This window comes from Lygodium microphyllum, chromosome 4 (assembly GCF_053477565.2).
Source record: "Lygodium microphyllum isolate KBCC chromosome 4, Lygodium_microphyllum_v1.1.10, whole genome shotgun sequence".
Lineage (NCBI taxonomy): Eukaryota > Viridiplantae > Streptophyta > Polypodiopsida > Schizaeales > Lygodiaceae > Lygodium > Lygodium microphyllum.
Genome location: NC_141138.1, coordinates 125672844 through 125690558, shown reverse-complemented (window position 1 = coordinate 125690558; position 17715 = coordinate 125672844). Strand labels below are relative to the sequence as shown.

Sequence of the window (17715 nt, the reverse complement as noted above, 5' to 3'; positions counted from 1 at the left end):
TGGTGCAAACAAGGTTCAAACAAGGTTCAAACAATAATCTGCTTTAGGGCAATTTTTATTCTACCTAATTTTCAAAAAAAATCACCTACATAATGTCAAAGTACACTTCAATAGCTATATTTTAACATACACACACTTTATTTGGATACTTCTATCAAAAGTTATAGCAAATTTTATTCAACAAGGTCTATCCTTACCACAAGCTTTCTATTTATTCTTGAACTTATTTCTTAAATATCTTAAGGCTCCAATATCATTTGAAGATATCAAGATCATGTATACATTTGAGACTTTCTTTCATGACTTCATTTCAATCAATATATATTTAATTCTTTATTCATTTTTCATACATTGTATAGCTAAAATCAAAGTTATACTCTATTTCATTCATCCTTCTCAATCCTTAAAAGTTTTTTTTAGGCAAAAATATTTCAATAAAAATCAATATCTTGTCATTTTCAATAATATCTTATCATTTTCAATAATAATGCTAAAAATACATATTTTAATGTAAAATGATCAATTATATTTTGTCACACTGACATAGGTATAAAAAATGTAAGACATGTAAATTTTGATATATTTTGACAATAATACAATTATTCTCACCTGGTCTCCTTGTTCACTTCCATGGCTTCTCTTTCCCATCTTTCTCATCACTTGGTTCTCTTTTCTCTCCTTTGCTCTTCTTTCTCTCATTCTCAACTCTCTTCTTTACATCAACTCATTCTACTCAATAAAACCACTAAATATCTCAAAAGCCTTGTCACCACTAACACTCTTTTACCCTTAAGGCTAGCAAACCATTTCAACAAAGCTACTACAAGGGCCAATCGACACCAATAAGCTTTGACTAGAGCTTTTACCATATCTCAAGATATCTCTCACACTGCTTTCAATCTTTGGTATAGTCGTTAGAACATGTTTTGTATATACCCCTGTGCTCCATCAACTAATGCAACCTGTTAGCATCCACCAATATCTTTTCATCATATATGCAGCTTATTAACACCTCTAGAGAGAAATCTGTCCAACATACATCAATACTTATTCAACTCAATACAATCTAGTAAGGCTCTCTTCCGAGCCATACTTTTCATATCATTAATACAACTTACAGATTCACTAGCAGCATTGGCTCATGGTTCTCAATGTCACCACATATACAGAATAGATATTTGAAGCCCATGTACTTTGAGATCAAGGTCAAAAGTCAAACTGAAGCAAATGATAGCAGCCATCAAGCAATTCAACCTGAGATGCTCAGCTTGTTTACAAGGGGAAGTAAGGTTTCTGTAAACAAGCGTACATCACTCATTCCCATCTTTTAAATGCATAGAAGTTTGTCTGAACCTTGTTAGTGTCTTGTAATTTAGATTTCTAGAATAGCAGGACCTTACGTTAACTGCCCTGAAAAATTAATGGTTCAATAGATGGTAGTGAAACCACGAACCACATTGACACGCCCAAATTCAAAAGAGCTGAAATGCAAGGCAGATATTCTTTAGTGTTACGAGGGACTACCATACATTGTATATGGCCTGCCATCAAACAATGAAGAGTACCACACATTCAAAGAGTGAAAGGATTCGAAAGACAAGCGAATTGAAAACATGCCAGAAGTGCTTAACTAGCAAACGAGCTTGGGCCTTACAGTTATCCATCAATTTGTAGTTTTGGTTCTAGAACGCCAGTGTGTGAAACATGGAGTAATCTACAACTTATCACATGGTCATAACCTGTAAGTATGAACCATGCACTCATTCAAAACCGAAGCTTAAAAGAGCTGAAATGCAAGGCTGAAATTCAGAAGGTGCAACTAATATGCAGCAAATCACATCAGAACGGCTGTCATACATACTATGGAGCTTCGCAACTAGATGATGCACGGAACCACACAATTGAAGCTTCAGGAACCAGTTTTGAAACATGAACAAGATAAGCCCCTTTTGGGCAATGAGGCTGCACATGAAGAAAACCAATGCTTAGTTGCCTTAATCCAAACTGCAATGACATGACTAATCAAGCCATGAATGTTAACTTTCAAAACATAAATATTAAACGCATCGAACCTCTAACTTGGATGCAAGATGCAACCTGTGAATATTTATTCTATTCATAAGAGTGTCATCACACCACTATTATAACCCACATTAAAACACATCTAGTCTCCTCTTGCTTGGATGCAACCAGTGAATGTCTTTAATACATGGAGCGTTCCATACCACTATCATTGTGCACCACAGAAGAACCGAAATTATATCAAGTTTAACTGACATCAGTTTACATAATAAATGTTCTTACAATCCACAACTAGTCAGCTACACGTCAGTTTACATAATCCATCCCACAAACAGTCAGCCAAATACATTCAGGTGCCTATGGTGAATGCCTTTCTACTGAATGCCTTTCAACATGATGGAGAATTAGATCCCGATTTCTGTGTTTCAGCAACTCTGATTGTGCTTACATTTGATAATCCACAAAACAAAGTGATGTTTTACGATTATATAAAATAAGTCATTCCAAAACATCTCAAATCTTTAAAGTTACATCATTTGGACCCATGCAGATCTCCTAATAAACCTAAAATTAATCTTCCCAGCACTTTGTGTGATCTATTGACAAACAAACACAGCCACAAATATAGGTAGCATTTCTGCAAACAACAGATGCAAAATTGTAGGCAAGTGTCCTTGCCTGGGTGCATCCATCCAATCTTTATGTGGCTGCAATAAAATCAAAAATTTACATGTAGCCCTAGTTAGGCTGCATGAATATGGTGCTAAGTCCTTCACAGTGCCAAATAACGAAGGTGACTAACTATCAGAGTACATGGACAAGAAAGTCCAGGAATTGTATGCCCACAGTTTAATGGACAAAAGCCTACTCTGCACCAGTTCCACGGCCACGGCCTACTTGATTCCCTGCACCCCTTCTGATTGGGCGAGTAGTTCCTCCTTGACTATCTGGCCTGCGATAACCATTAACATAGTTACTGGAGGCATATGCATTTCCGCCACCGTACGTTCCACGGCCAGTTCCACCACCACGTCCCCTGCTGAAGTCATCTCCCCTCCCGGAACCTCGACCTCCATAATAGCCCCTGCCACCTCGCATGCCATCAATTTGAAAACCTCTGCCTTGGTTAAACCTCCCTCTGCCAGCTGTCACACAGACAAACAAGCTTGAGAAGTCTGGTTTAATGTCTTGCATGGCTATCACCTCAAAACTCTCTAATAGAACCTGTATTCACCTCGTAGGGCAGCAGGCATCGGCCGTTTCTCTTCCACAAAAACCTGACGTCCACTGAATGGGAGTGGAGAAGCCTATGTATCAATCCACAGTCATGGTGAGTCCTCAAAGGCAAATAAACTACATGCACAACTCTCAGATGTACATTAAAATAGCAAAATGGGAACACCAACTCAGGTTTTGAAAACCAGCAACGTAAATGTAAAACTTTATAGTTAAAGCATAATACCTCTATAGCACTCTGAGCTGAGCTGGAATCTTCAAACTCGATGAAGGCAAAACATACACCTTGCTGTTTTTAACATACAAGATAGCCATAGTTTCAGGTGCATTGCACAGTTGGATTCATGAATTACGTACACAACCACAGATACAAAAATCGAGTACCCGTTGATTTCGGAGGTTGAGGCCACCTGGCTTTATTGGTCCAAACTTTTCAAACTCCTTCTGCAGCTCTTCTGATGTGATGCTCAAAGGAAGATTCTTAACATACACAGAAAGCCCATCACCTAGGAGTACAAAGAGGAAGCTGCATAAGGGAACCAGGAAAGACAGGCAGACAACCAAAAACACTGACAAATGTCAAAACCTTCAAGATCAGCAGCACCATTCTGATCCATGTCCTGTGTGGCTGTAGGTGTAGGAGCAGGACGCAGAACTTGAGAAGAGGATAATCCTCGATCAGTCTGCACTGGGGAAGCCTTTGGTGCTGCTGCAGTAGATATGGGGACAGATGAGCCTGAACCTGTTTTGCGCAACTGAAGCAATGCCTTGTGTTAGATACCAAAGTCAATACTAGCTAAAATGTAATGTATATGTCATATATGCAGATATAAAAGTTCTGAACAAAGTGTTGAAGCATACAATTGAGGCATAGGATTTCTTTGGTGCTTCCTCAGGATTTGTCTCTTCATCAGGAGGAGCTTGCTCTTGTGCAGTTGTTGGAGCAGCCTCAAGCTGAGGTGTTGCAGCTTCTTCAGGAGGCACTTCCTCTGGCTCTGCAACCTCTTCTTCCTCTTCATTATGCCCATAATTGTCTTCATAGATTGTAGCCTCCTCGACTGAAGAGTTTGGAAACTCCCTTTCTTCCTGCTGAATGCCTACTATCTGAGGTTCTGCATTGCCTGAAATCACAAAACCTGTCAGCTTTTCCTGTACCCAACATGCAAAAGGGTTTGTCTGGGTAAATAATGGCTCACCTGAATCTGGCACATCAGATACCACATTGGGATCTGGATTTCCATTGGCCAAAGGAGTGATAGGCTGTGGAGGTTGTGCCTCCCCATCTAGGTACCTGAACATGTCATTTAGAACAAAGTACCCTTTCTCTTGTGGTGCCAGGAAGAAAGTTTGAACAAAGTTGCGTTTGGCTCTGTTCTGACTAGAAAGAGATCCTGTGACCATCACAAGAACACTACCGTTCAATGACTCCTGTGAGTCAACAGTCTTGATCTCAGCCCTAATATCTCCATAGTCCATTGACATAACCTTTTGATATATTCCCTGCACAGATATCAGATGTACCAGTGGTCATCCTCGGCATTTAAAATCTACCCAATAACCATTCACATCATAAAGGTAAGCATTTGATCCACTTACTGCCTGCGTAACCACAGTGTCCACAGCCCCATTTGGTCCTGCTTCTGCTCGCGACAGCTTACTTTGATCTGTGTAGAACCGATGAACCACATGAGGTGATTGATGAAGTACATTGTAATATTGACTCACGAATGCATTCCCAACCTGGATATCAACCAATTTCATCAGTTAAAGATTCGACAAAGTAACAAATGGTTGAAGTACACACTCGAGCATTCACATGCAACCATCTCTGATGCAGAGATGGAGCAACAATGTGCATAGTGTGAATTGGTACAAAGCCACCACTAGGAACATTCAAGTCACAATTCTCATTAACAGCTAATACAAGGAACACAGTTATTCTGGTGCCAGAAACTGTGCAAGTCCATAGCAAACTGCACATCACATTGCTCATAGCATAGCAACTGACAATTTACTGCAACCTGATGTATTGCAAACTGCATTGTTAAGCATATTAGCACACCTCACAAGCCACAGAGTCGCAAATTCCATACGTAGCCCTGAGATCTTACAACTTTTGCAAAGCATGACAATCAACTTCAAAGACAATTGAGAGAAAAGCCATTCAACTTCAAAGACAATTGAGAGACGAAGTTAGAACTTACAATGCTCGCAGTGGCAATAGGTTGTGCAGCAGCGCCTGGTTGGCTAGCCATTTGAACCTGACAAACGCACGTGTGACATAACAACAAGTAAGATCAGAGGTAAAAGCTCAGGCTAACAAATGACATTAGACAACCGCAAGCAGGTAGACTGAAGTCGGCAACAAACAAGTAAGATCAGAAGCACAAGCTCAGACTACCGAATGACATCAGAAAACCGCACGTAAGTGGACTGCAAAGGCGGACCAGCACGGAACAATCAAACGATGCAATGTAAGGCCTGGAAGACCACAAGATGCAGGGCGTGATCATGATCACGCGCGGGGTAGGGATCATACCTGGTCCTGGACTAGATCCGGCCTGTGCGAGGGACACCTGGGGCTAGAAGGTGGCCAAAGGAGCAGCCCCAGGGGAGGGCAGGCCTGTGTGTCTTCTCAATCGAAGGCACCTGTACGATGAACGAGGAGGTTTTTTGAAAAAAATGGAGGCGGTGGGTGCGGACAGGCAGAAAACTACTGCAGCGGCAGGAGACGCGGCAGCAGCAGCGACGGAGGAAAACTAGGGTTCAGGGCAAGAAGGCTGTTGCCGATGTCGCGGTTTCTTTGGTAGGCTGGTTGATCTGGTTCTTCCTCTCGTCCTTGGTTTTTCTTTCCTTCCTTTCTTTCTTTGCCTCCCGGAGGGTGTGTGTGTGTGTGTGAAGGGGTGTGGGGGGGGGGGGGGGGGAGGGCCGGGGGGCAGAAGACGCGATGTGATGCAGGAAGGAGGCAGCAAGCGAGACGAAGAGGAGGAAAGAAACTAAGCTAATTTTAGACCCCCGTTCACCCCGAAAAAATATTAATCCCTTCAAGTCCCTTCACACTCACTCCCCCGCCCCCCCCCCCCCCTCCCCCGTTTCATTTTTAATGGCATTAGTACACTCTTAACTAATACTTCAATATTAAATATTGTTCCAATTTTGGATTCACTCGTGTATATTGCATTTAACTAACTAATTATCAATAACGATTGCCAATTCATTGCACGTTCTAACATTTGTAGGAAACATTCTTTGTTAAGAGTTTCACCCTACAAAAAAACTTCACTTATCCAATATGGTAATTTACACGTTTGCTTATATGTCACCATATTGTGCCCCATATTTTTTAACGGCCTCTGCATAATAATCTTGTCATGTTCATGTAATACAAAACCCATATTTCCTATGTTTTGGAACCACTTCTACTTTGGGCCTAGTTCCTCTACTAATAACACCAAGGTGGATGAAAGCATACATAGCTTTTATGGGATACATCGTAACATTTCGCGGTTTGTATGGGAGCAACAAAGTGAGCGCTAGAAATATGCCTCCTCTGATGGTAACCTAGCTCATCCTTATTGCCAGCTTTTGGATCCCATAAGCTTGTACATATTACTTTTTTACTTTACTTTAATGCAATCTTAATGCCTTTCTCCAAGGGAAAAAAAAAAGAGTGCACTTAATGCACCCTAATCAGGCATAATAAATCAAAGAAATGCTGCTCTTCCAACATTTGAAGATCCTTGAAGAGTAGAATCTACCTTTTGACTAATTTGCATCTGTATTGCATTGTGATAAACCAAAAATCCATGTAGAATCAAAGGCTTGCAAATAGGGTGTGTGTTTGTAGAAACTCTTTATACTAAAAAGTACATGCAATGTGCTTCAATAACATAAACAAGATGTAACTTGAAGTGCTCGCATGAGCTTTAGCTATTACTTAAGTGCTCAAAGACACTTTTCTTAGATGTCAAGGTCTAGTATGCTAGCAAAAAGATGAGCTTATCGAACGATTATCATTCTTCTACAAGTATCTATATATAAAACAAAGCATATTCATTTATTTTGTAATTTAGAAATCCAAACCTAAATATTTGACTTGCTGCCATGGCAAACACAAAGTTGATTACCATCACCTAATTAGGTTGCTTTGATATTAACATGTATATAGTAGGCTACTTGAAGGTAGAGTTGCTAAAACACATAGGACCCAAGGATAATGTAGTTCTTATAGAGTTAATCTCCTTGTGTATGTCTTAAAATGGCTCTCGAGGATGCAGTTACGCCTTCTAGACCCATAGTCATGAGGTATTGTTCAAGCTTCTAGATTGCCCTACCGCTTGTTTCTCCAATCAGGCAACCATTTTTCATACATGTAGATTGTCATTCTAATGAAGAAGGAAGAGATAGACCTCAAGTATACAAGATGCATGTGTCTGAACACATAGAAAAACTATATATTGTGTATGATTTTTTTAAGAAATATTTTTACATGTATAGGTAATAGGCACTTTTGATTTATCATTTTTCTAGTTGATCTTGATGTCGATTTTTAAATCCAAAATAAATCTCATTTAAAATACTAGATAGAAAACAATTGTTATATTTGTTGCTAGATAGAAAACAAACACGAAATGTATTCATCCTTCGATGAAAGATAGAAATCAAACACTAAACATATCCATTCTTCGTTGCTAGATAGAAAGCAAACACTAAACATATTTGTTCATCTTTGATTTGTTTGATTCTTCAGTTTTTTGGATAAAGAAAACACGCCTTGATGAGGCAAGAGAGATAGAGAGAGTGTCTGAGAGAGAGATAAGAAGGACCTCAAGAGGTTGGCATTACATCCAAGTGAAAAGGGGATTTTGAGATTCATTTTAGATTTTGAGATTAATCATCAACGTTGATTAGTTTGTAGTTAGTGATGCGATGATGCATTAATTAGTTGGTTAGTAGTTAGTGATGTTCTGATACTTTAACTCAATGCATTGATGAGAAGCGATGCATTGGTGATGTATTGATGTGTTGATTAGTTAGTAATTAGGTGTTAAGAGTTGATCAAATTTGTTAGCCTTTTGATGCATCTCGACGTTGATTTTGATGTGTTTAGCATTGATTTTGATACATGTGTATGCTGTTGATTTAGATTGAATTGAAGTTGATTACTTGGATTAATTAACAGTAGCAATATTGTTTAGATTTAATTGAAGTTAATTAGTTGGATTGGATAGTTAGCATTACCGTTAGCATTGATTGGTTATTTTAGTTTATTGGTCATTAGTATTTAGTTTTGTTGAGTGTTGAAATGATCAAATTTTTTTACTTTTTTTTTTGTTTTCTTGGAGATAAATTTCTTTGTTTATTGCATGATTTTGTGGAATGTGAATTTTTTGTTAGTGGTTTGGGGAGTGTTGGTTTGGATTGGATATCTTTTGAAGTGCATTTGGACGACTGTTTGATTTTGATATGTTCTATTTGCTTTTGCAAAGCCTTGTTTTTTTTCCTGTTTAAGGTACTATGGTTATGAAAAATGTGATGGGTTACGATGGTGTCTAATTGATTTATATGGGTTTTGTATTGATTATGTGGTTTTATTGCCTTCTATTTACCTACTATAGCTTTTGTATCCTTCTATATATGTGTTTGTATGGTTTTTATATGATGGATTCATAGCTTGAGAATATTTTCCTTATTTGAAAATAGGAGAATAGAAGCTCTTTTTAGCTAGTTCAAACAAAAAACATAGTAGCTAAAGGCTAGAGTTGAAGACTTGGAATGACAGTCACAATAGTTCACTGTGAAGAGATACTGTAGTGGTCCTAGTGCCTCTTACCCTCTACGATCAAGAGAGGGTTATGGATCGTTATTCTATTATATCTTTGTATGAGAACATGTGAGAGAGTGATTGTGAGTGAGAGAGTCATTTTTGTGATCAATCTATTGTATTTATAAGATATTGAGAGGTTGTGAAAGAAGAAGACTATGGATACTTTGTTGAAGATATGATTTGAATACTAAGTGATCATTTTCCATTTAATGTTTACTACTTTATCCCAAGAGCACAACATCGTGTGTGCGGGTGTGTGTGTGTGATATTCTACAAAGAATCAAATATCATTCTTGTCACATTCTATCATGTTTCTACCATTTTTTTCTCTTTTTTTGTAATTTATGGTTTAGATTTGTAGGTCCGCAATCCCTAACTATATGATGTATTCATTTTTTAGCAGTGATATATTTGTGTTAGTATTTGCTATGTGTTAGATTAGACAATTACACTTGGTGATCATGTAGGCTTCTCGTGGGGTAACCATGTGATTAAGAAACTTCATATAATTTCTATTAGATTCCTTTGAAAGTCTGATTGAAAAGGCTTAGGAATGCCTGAGGATCGTAAAGGTGAAAAGGTTAAGACTTGCTTAAAATTAAAGTGCATCAAAAGATAGCTATGAAAGGAATGGCTCTCGTCTAAGCCTTTACTAGTAAGAATGCTTTAGTTGCTCATTTAGAATATTTGGAAGTAAATGTTTTCATGCATGTGATAGATTCTTGGAGAACCAAGTGGGAGGTAAAGAGTCAAAATGCGCCTTCCTTGGGCATAATGAAGATTTAGAGGCTTACTAAGGCTACAACCCTTCTAAAAGGAAGGTCAACATAAGTTGTGATGTGGTCTTTATTGAGTAGCCACATGAAATGGAGGAGAAAGGTCCTTCTTCAAACAACCAAGAGATCTCTACTTGGTACCCACAACCACTAGATGCAAGTCAACCATGCCCTATGGTGCTTAGAAGACTTGAAGAACTTCAACATGATAAGAAGGATGAGCCTGAGTAGCCCGTCACAAGGAAGCCATTGCCTAAGTGGGTAACTTGGCTCTTGGATGGTAAGGATGCTTTAGATAGTACTTGAAGAAAGTCAATATGTGCCATGTCAATCCAAGAGGATAGAGGAGCAAAGAAGGACTCAAGCACATTTAGTCAACTATGTTGATGGTAGAGTTGGAGAAAGTACAAGAGCCTACTGGCCTTGAATAGGCTATGGAAGATCCAAATCTATGTAGATGGAATATGATTCCGTCATGCATAATCACACGGGACCTTTTTAATCATCCAAATAATTGCAAGTCATTGGAACCAAGTGGATATACAATGTGAAGTACAAGGCCAATGGATCATTGAACAAGTATAAGGCTTGACTTATAGCAAAGAGATTTGCACAAATAGAAGGTGTTGACTACAAAGACACTTTTGCTCCTACAACTAGATTGACTACTATCGGTACCATTCTAGCCCTTTCTACACAGTATGGGTGGCCAGTGATGCAAATGGATGTTAAATTGGCCTTCTTCAATTGATATCTCAAGGAGGAAGTGTATGTGGAATAACCACCTGGTTTTGGAGCTCCAAGTCTTGAAGACAACATTTGCAAACTTTGCAAGGTAGTATATGGGCTAAAACAAGCCCTATGTGCTTCAAATGAGCAATTTGATATGTACCTGATAAGTATTGGTCTTAAAAGAAGTCTTTCTCATGCTAGTTTGTATGTGTTTGAGGAAAATGGAAGGTACATGCTCATTGCACTATATGTGGATGATCTCTATCTTACTAAGATCACGAAGAGAAGATTTCTCAAGCAAAGAAGGTTCTATGTAGTGAGTTTGAGATTACAGATCATGAATTTGTGCACTTTTGTTAAGAGATTGAAGTTTTTTGGCAATAACCAAATAGGATCTTCATCTCTCAAATAAAATATGCTAGTGAGCTATTAAAAGCTTTTGGTATGGTTTATTGTAAGAAAGTGGTTACTCCAATTGAAGTGAATTGGAAGCTTTCAAAAGAAGACATATACGCATTTGTTGATAGTGAGTTTTTTTAAAACTCGTGAGATGCTTTCTTTACTTATGTAATACACGCCTAAACATTAGTGTAGCTACATGCATTTTAAGAGGTTCTCTAATGAGCCAAAAGAAACTCATCGGAGGGAAGGAAATTGTGTTCGGAGGTATATTGCCTGTACTTTGGAATATTTTATCTGATACATTAGAGGTGGCTAAAGCACCTTAATTGGCTATTGTGACTCAGATTGGGCAAGAAACATAGATGGTAGGTACTTTAAATGAACTAAGTATGTTTTGTTGCATGTGAGGCCTTATGGTTAAGAAGGCTTTTGGTAGATATGGGAGGAGTGTAGAAGGAGCCTACAAAGTTGCTGTGTGGCAATCAAAGTTACATGGCAATGGCAAGGAACTCGATGTTCCATAGTTGCACAAAATATATAAAAGTCCAATATCATTTTGTGCGAGACCTTATTACGAATGGGGAGGTGGATTTGGAGTATTCTCATACCATAGATAATTGTGTAGATATTTTCATAAAAACTCTTGGGAGTACCTTAGACTAAATGCCTTTAAGTTACCTATATATATGTGCAAGTAAAAAGAGAAAAACTAAATGAATACATAGCATTAAATTAGTCATCTACTAGTAATATTGGGTTTAAGTTACCTATATATATGTGCAAGTAAAAAGAGAAAAACTAAATGAATACATAGCATTAAATTAGTCATCTACTAGTAATATTGGGTTTAAGTTACCTATATATATGTGCAAGTAAAAAGAGAAAAACTAAATGAATACATAGCATTAAATTAGTCATCTACTAGTAATATTGGGTTAGTATTAATTAGTTAGGTTATCAAAGTTATGTGAGTTAGTATCCTAACTAAATAAACTAGTTAAGTTAGTTAATATAACAACAATAATAATAATAACAAATATGTAAAAAAGATGATTAATGAAGAGAAATACAGGATATTTGGGGGATAGACATGGGGTGGTGACATCTATATGCAATTATTTTGTGACAATCCCCTTTCCCTCACCTCACCAACCCCCCCTTCAAAGTAGGAAGTGGCTACTAGCAAAGGGGCATTAAGGCCAATCTTCCTCCTCTTTCTCCATCATGAGTAGCAAAGGGGCATTAAAGCCACTCCTCCTCCTCCTTCTCCATCACTACTAGCTTTGGTCCTCCTATCATCCCTTGCCAACCCAACAAGTGAACTATAAATCCCCTTCCCCATGTGGAATTCACATTCCCCTCCCCATCATTTTTCAAGAAAAATATAACAACAATAATAATATATGTAGTCCCCTCCACCCTCTCAGAGAGGGAAGAGGAGAGAGGAGAGAGTAGAAGATAAGATAGATGAGAGAGAGAGAGAGAGAGAGAGAGAGAGAGAGAGAGAGAGAGAGAGAGAGAGAGAGAGAGAGAAGAGATAGTAAGAAGAGCAAGTGAATTGACACTTTCCTCAACTACCCTACCATTACTTATAAATGTACCATTTTCTCAATGGCTTATAGCTTCAAACTATATGAAAAGTATTTTTCAAATAGCATGCAAATACATCACAAATTTTGCTTTTAAGAATTGCATTTAAGCCTATGTTGCAAGGAATAGTTAAGATGAAAGAGAAAATATGATTTGGTTGTTTTGTTGAACAACACTTTGTGCTTGCATGGATGCATTCTTATTGCTTCCAATTGCTTGCTCTTCTCCTCTAGTTATTTATTCTTCTATTTCACTTTTTTACTCCTTTCTTCTAGTTGCTTGATATTTTTGTCCAATCTTTATCCCTTGCTTCCACCTCTTTTCTTTTCTCCTCTAGCTCGATGCTCTTGTCTTCTAGCACATTTCCTTATCTTATCTTTCAGCTCCTTGTCTTTTTCCTCAACTTGACTCTAGAGTTCCAATGTCATTGACCTAACTATATTTTATGTCATCCATAATTTTTTGTTGTTGCATCTAGTTGCATTCAAAGATCAATCTTTGCCTTATGGATTGGATTTTTTTATTATGGAATTCTTCACATAAATTTTATAGGGTGATATGATCTTCCTTAGTCACTATGGTTGTTTCTCTTGCTCTTGTTGGCTTGTAGAATTATCTACCTATTGGTGACCTCATCTTGAGGCGGCTTTCTTTGTGGCTCAATCTCTCTTAAGTTTTTGGATGTTGGCCTACAGGGGTTGCAAGGTGGCTACCACATCCATTATGCTAGAGCCTTCTACCACCTTCTCCTTGCCCTTGCTCAAGAATTTCACTCTTTTCCCCAATTTTATCCCTGACTTCATCATCCACTCTTCTCTTCTTTTTTATGTCCTCTACAAGGGACTCTTTAATGCCTAAGAGGATATTCTCTTAGTCTCTCCTATGCTTCACTTTCTCTTTGTGTAAAGCCTCAAGAGACTCCCTAAGAGCTTGTTGGTCGAGGTCTTCCTTGTACTTTGATGTCTTCTTCTCATGGCCTTTCCCTCCTTATTAATATTCTTAGGAATTTTATCTCCTTCTTCATCCCTCTCCCTCTTGTCTCCCCATTCATCATCCTTACCTAAGGTAGCCTCATCCAAAGTTTCCTATTCTTCTTCCTGGTCTTCTTTTTCAGTTTTGTCTTATGTGTTGTTACCACCTATTTAATGGGACTCAACTAGGGTGAAGCCTATGGGATATGGGATTGACATTACCCATCAAGGCATGAAGAGCAATTATCATTAGTTTGATGAAGGTGTTAGCCAAATTTAAGCTAACCAATAGATTGAAAATTTGATGTTTGTGTAGATATATATGCTGTACTTGGGAGCACACTCATATGGAATATACAACATTTATGGTCACATTTTGAGCATATTTGATTCCCATTGTTTGAATCTACATACCTTCTCTCTTTCCTTTTATTTTCTTTTACTGAAATCTATATTTCTATGCTATGAGCTCTTCTTGCTCAAGACCCAGTGTCTTTTGGCCATACATGTTAAGTCTCTCAACATCTTTGGTGAACCTGACGTGAATGACAAAGGAAGAGGTCTGCACATGGAGGATGCAATAGATGCAGGATTTGTACAACAAGTTGATCTATGGTGGATTATGCAAACATGTGGGATGTATGAGCTTTTGAAGAGGCGATTAGAAATATGCTTGAGTATGTCATTGATGAAGTGAAGTGGTTTGAATGTTGGGATATCTCTAACTACTTGCAGCTACATGTAGAGAAGTTAGAATTTGTTGGAGTTCCCACAAATCAAATGGGCTAGTGCTTTGTAGTGATGTTGGTGATTGATTGTTTGATTACTAATTGGGGCTAGTTTCTTATCTCAAGCTACTAGTAATCGTTGGAATAGAAAGCATCAAGGCCTATTCTGTGGCTTAGAAGGTATAGTTATTGTAGAATTAGAATTACTTGTAAGACCCTCATTGCTATTTTGTGAATATTGTGCATCATGTAGTAGTGCTATGCATCATACATAACATAAGCACTCACAAGGCATGCTAGTCCACTACTTGTATTTAAAAGGAAGCTCACTTTTCTCTTTGGTAGTAAGCATTTCAAAATGACTAAGATTTGGGACACATTGATAAGTCTTCTTTATTTTTGAATAGCAAGTAGGTGGGATGCTCAAACAAGCATTATAAAGGTGTTTGATGAAGAAAATGTGGTTGATCCCAAAGATTAAGAGACAACATAAGTGACTCTAATTGTGGAGCTAGGTGGCTGTAGGAAGAAGTTGTTAGTGGAGGCTCATCAAAATTGTCTTAGCTAATATAGCTAGGTGGCATGAGTGATTAGGGGCCATTCACACTATAGCCCTTAAGTGCACTTTAAATGAACCTCCTTTCTCGATTGGACTTGTCACTTGACCTTGTAGAACTCAACCCCACAATGAGACTAAAGAATAATTGAGCACTCAAGAGCTTGTCACTAAAGGAAACCCAAACCCATCAAGTGTAGTAACCTCTTAAGAGGTTTTTCCCCATACCAAAAGCTTGAGTGAGTGAGTGGGCCCTTGATCCAAATGCCATTTAATTCCCTTCACATTAGAACACTTGAGTGGGATGCACTTGAGCCTATGGTCTCTCAATTAGCCAAGACCTAGCTCCATTCACATTGTACACTTGATCTTGGAGGACTTGATTTCACCAAGGGACTTGACACACAACACTTGAGAGGAGCACCCCTAAAGTCCCACACACTCTTAACTTGAGTGAAGGTTAAGGGAACCTAAGGTTATACGCTTGCTCGATTGATTGTGCCCTCAAGTTGACCCTCAAATGAACAACTAGTCTGGACACCTTTAAACCTAACCAAGCATCAAGAGATAGATCATTTGATCCTTATGCAAATCATTCAAGCTTGACCCTTTAGCCCAATACATGTCAAGCTCAAGCATCCCTCAAGCACTCGAATAGATTGCTCACAGTAAAAGTGTTTCTCTTGAGTGTATATAGAGAATAAAGATTTGAGGGAAGAATTCCAAAGATGACTCGATTTGATAATCTAAGATTTGAGAAGGCCCATATTATTGTTACTTAGGATTAGGTGTGTACTTATCTTCTATTTTAGCATGAGATCACTTATAGGATTTTTAAATTAAGTCACTGATTGAAATTGGAAATTCCTAAAATCAATGTAGACAATTGTAAGGGAGGTGTGAGCTTGCTCTTGTTTTCTAAAAAAGAAAAGCATGTTTGAGCATGGGATCATTTACATGATTATTGAATTAACTCATTGATTGAAATTGGAAGATCCCTAGAATTACGATAGACACATGTAAGGGAGGTGTGCACTTGTACTTGATTTCTCAAAAAGAAAAGCATGTTTGAGCACACAATCATTTATATGAATTTTGAATTAATTCACGAATTGAAATTGGAAGATCCCCAAAATCAAGAGAGACACATATAATAAGGGAAATAAAGTTGTAAAAGGAACCCACCATTAGGAGGAACTATATATTTTGCATATAGATGCTCCATGGCTTTTCATTGTGTTTTTGGATATTTGAGGCAATTTTTAACCCATTTTAGCTCTCCACAAGATTGCAAACAATTGTTTCAAGACATATTACATTTTGGCTATGTCAGTGCACATATCATAGATTTCAAATCTACAAGTTTTTAGGTATTTGTAGGAAGAAAACATTAGATTTATCTATAAATATGTTGCAAATTGTATGCATTATTGAGTAGCCAATGAAAAAGGCTACATGGTTTGTTGTTTGTACTTCTTGTGAAAGATTGCAAAAGATTGACTTGCCGTTTAGTGCTCAATTTTGTCATGATGACTGAGAACATGAAAACCCCATTATTGAGAGCCTAGACAAGAATAACTACCCATTATGAGAGTTTCACATGACAAACCTCCTTATTGGAAAAGGCATGTTCAACTTTGTTAAGGGTGAAGAAAAGGAGCAAGAGCTAAGTGATCCTCTGAGTGCTACAGAAGAATTAAAGGCATGGAGATTGGAAGAGATGCCCCTAATTGAAATAATTGAACTTATATATTGTGAAGGGGAAAGGGAGACATAGGAGGCAAAAGAGGTGATATAAGAGTAGTAACAAGTGATGTACGAAGGAATGATCAATGCACTAAAAGCTCCAACAACAAAAGGGATAGACCTCCCATTGGGTATGCTCATAAGTGTCACAAGGAGAAGAGGAAGAGGATGCCCTTGATGAAGCCTTGCATCAATATTAAGAGAGCCACTAATCTAACATTATAGTAACATTTGACTTCAAGGTTTATGGAGATCCAAAGTTTAGGAGGCCACTCCTCTTGTAGACAATGCAACTGCTCATTAGGACATGAAAAAACATAGCACAAAAATAGCTTGATTAGCAAGATGTGAAGGCTTTTGTCAAACTTGTTATCATACAAGTACCAAGAGTAGCTACCCTAAAATGAAGCCTAGGGATGCATGGCTAGGGTAGTTGAAACGGTGCTACCCCATCTTAGAGATGGATGAGCTTGCTTTCTGTTATGTGTATCTTGCTGAGTGAGCTAACCTTTTGTACTACCCCTACTCCCACAAGCATAACCAATACTTTAAGAAAAATCATGGAAGATCCAATTTCCCAAAGATCCCAAGCATACATGCCCTCAAAGCTTGAAAAATCTCTTTATTCTAGCCATAGGATCTCGTGCCTTCCTTTTGCAATTTCATGAGGAGATTTGCTAACTACCCTAACCCATCACTCATCATCACATGCAATTACTTGAAACTCTTAGTGAAACTTCTTCATTAGCCTATTACTCCATATGAAGAGGGGCTCTTGCCCTTAGTGATGATGCAATTGCATCTCTAAAGGAATATTTACTAGACAAAGGCCACCTTCAATGCATGTTCTTCCCCCTATCTAAATAGTAAAATTCAACTTGTGTCATATATTTTTCCAAGGAAAAAAGAAGTTACTATTGTAAAAAAATCAAGAAAAGGAAAAGAAAGAGAAAAAGAAGAGCCAAGACAAATGTGTGTGTGTGTATGTGAGAGAGAGAGAGAGAGAGAGAGAGAGAGAGAGAGAGAGAGAGAGAGAGAGAGAGAGAGAGAGAGAGAGAGAGAGAGAGAGAGAGAGAGAGAGAGAGAGAGAGAGAGAGAGAGAGAGAGAGAGAGAGAGAGAGAGAGAGAG

At 38.0% G+C, this 17715-nt stretch overlaps 1 protein-coding gene and 1 long non-coding RNA gene across 4 annotated transcripts; both read right to left on the bottom strand.

The window, feature by feature from the left end:
* Window positions 1-766: 766 nt before the first annotated feature.
* On the bottom strand, window positions 767-1987 carry LOC148037592 (uncharacterized). Its single transcript, XR_015690791.1, has 3 exons — window positions 1862-1987; window positions 1655-1739; window positions 767-1541 (listed from the first exon to the last, which is right to left on the bottom strand). It is a non-coding gene; the product is annotated as an uncharacterized LOC148037592 (long non-coding RNA).
* A 484-nt stretch (window positions 1988-2471) lies between these two features.
* Window positions 2472-6171, bottom strand: LOC148037591 (nuclear transport factor 2-like). 3 transcript variants are annotated; one of them, XM_087676538.1, is made up of 10 exons: window positions 5798-6171; window positions 5463-5519; window positions 4855-4998; window positions 4455-4758; window positions 4120-4379; window positions 3845-4013; window positions 3643-3764; window positions 3485-3547; window positions 3257-3329; window positions 2472-3167 (listed from the first exon to the last, which is right to left on the bottom strand). In XM_087676538.1, the coding sequence occupies exons 2-10, from the start codon at window positions 5511-5513 to the stop codon at window positions 2887-2889; spliced, it is 1467 nt and encodes a 488-aa protein (XP_087532664.1). In that variant the 5' UTR covers window positions 5514-5519; window positions 5798-6171; the 3' UTR covers window positions 2472-2886. The 3 variants fall into 3 exon arrangements, with proteins under 3 accessions (XP_087532664.1, XP_087532666.1, XP_087532667.1); XM_087676540.1 differs by having other exon boundaries at window positions 3863-4013; XM_087676541.1 differs by having other exon boundaries at window positions 4855-4922; window positions 5798-6170.
* Between the last annotated feature and the right edge of the window lie 11544 nt (window positions 6172-17715).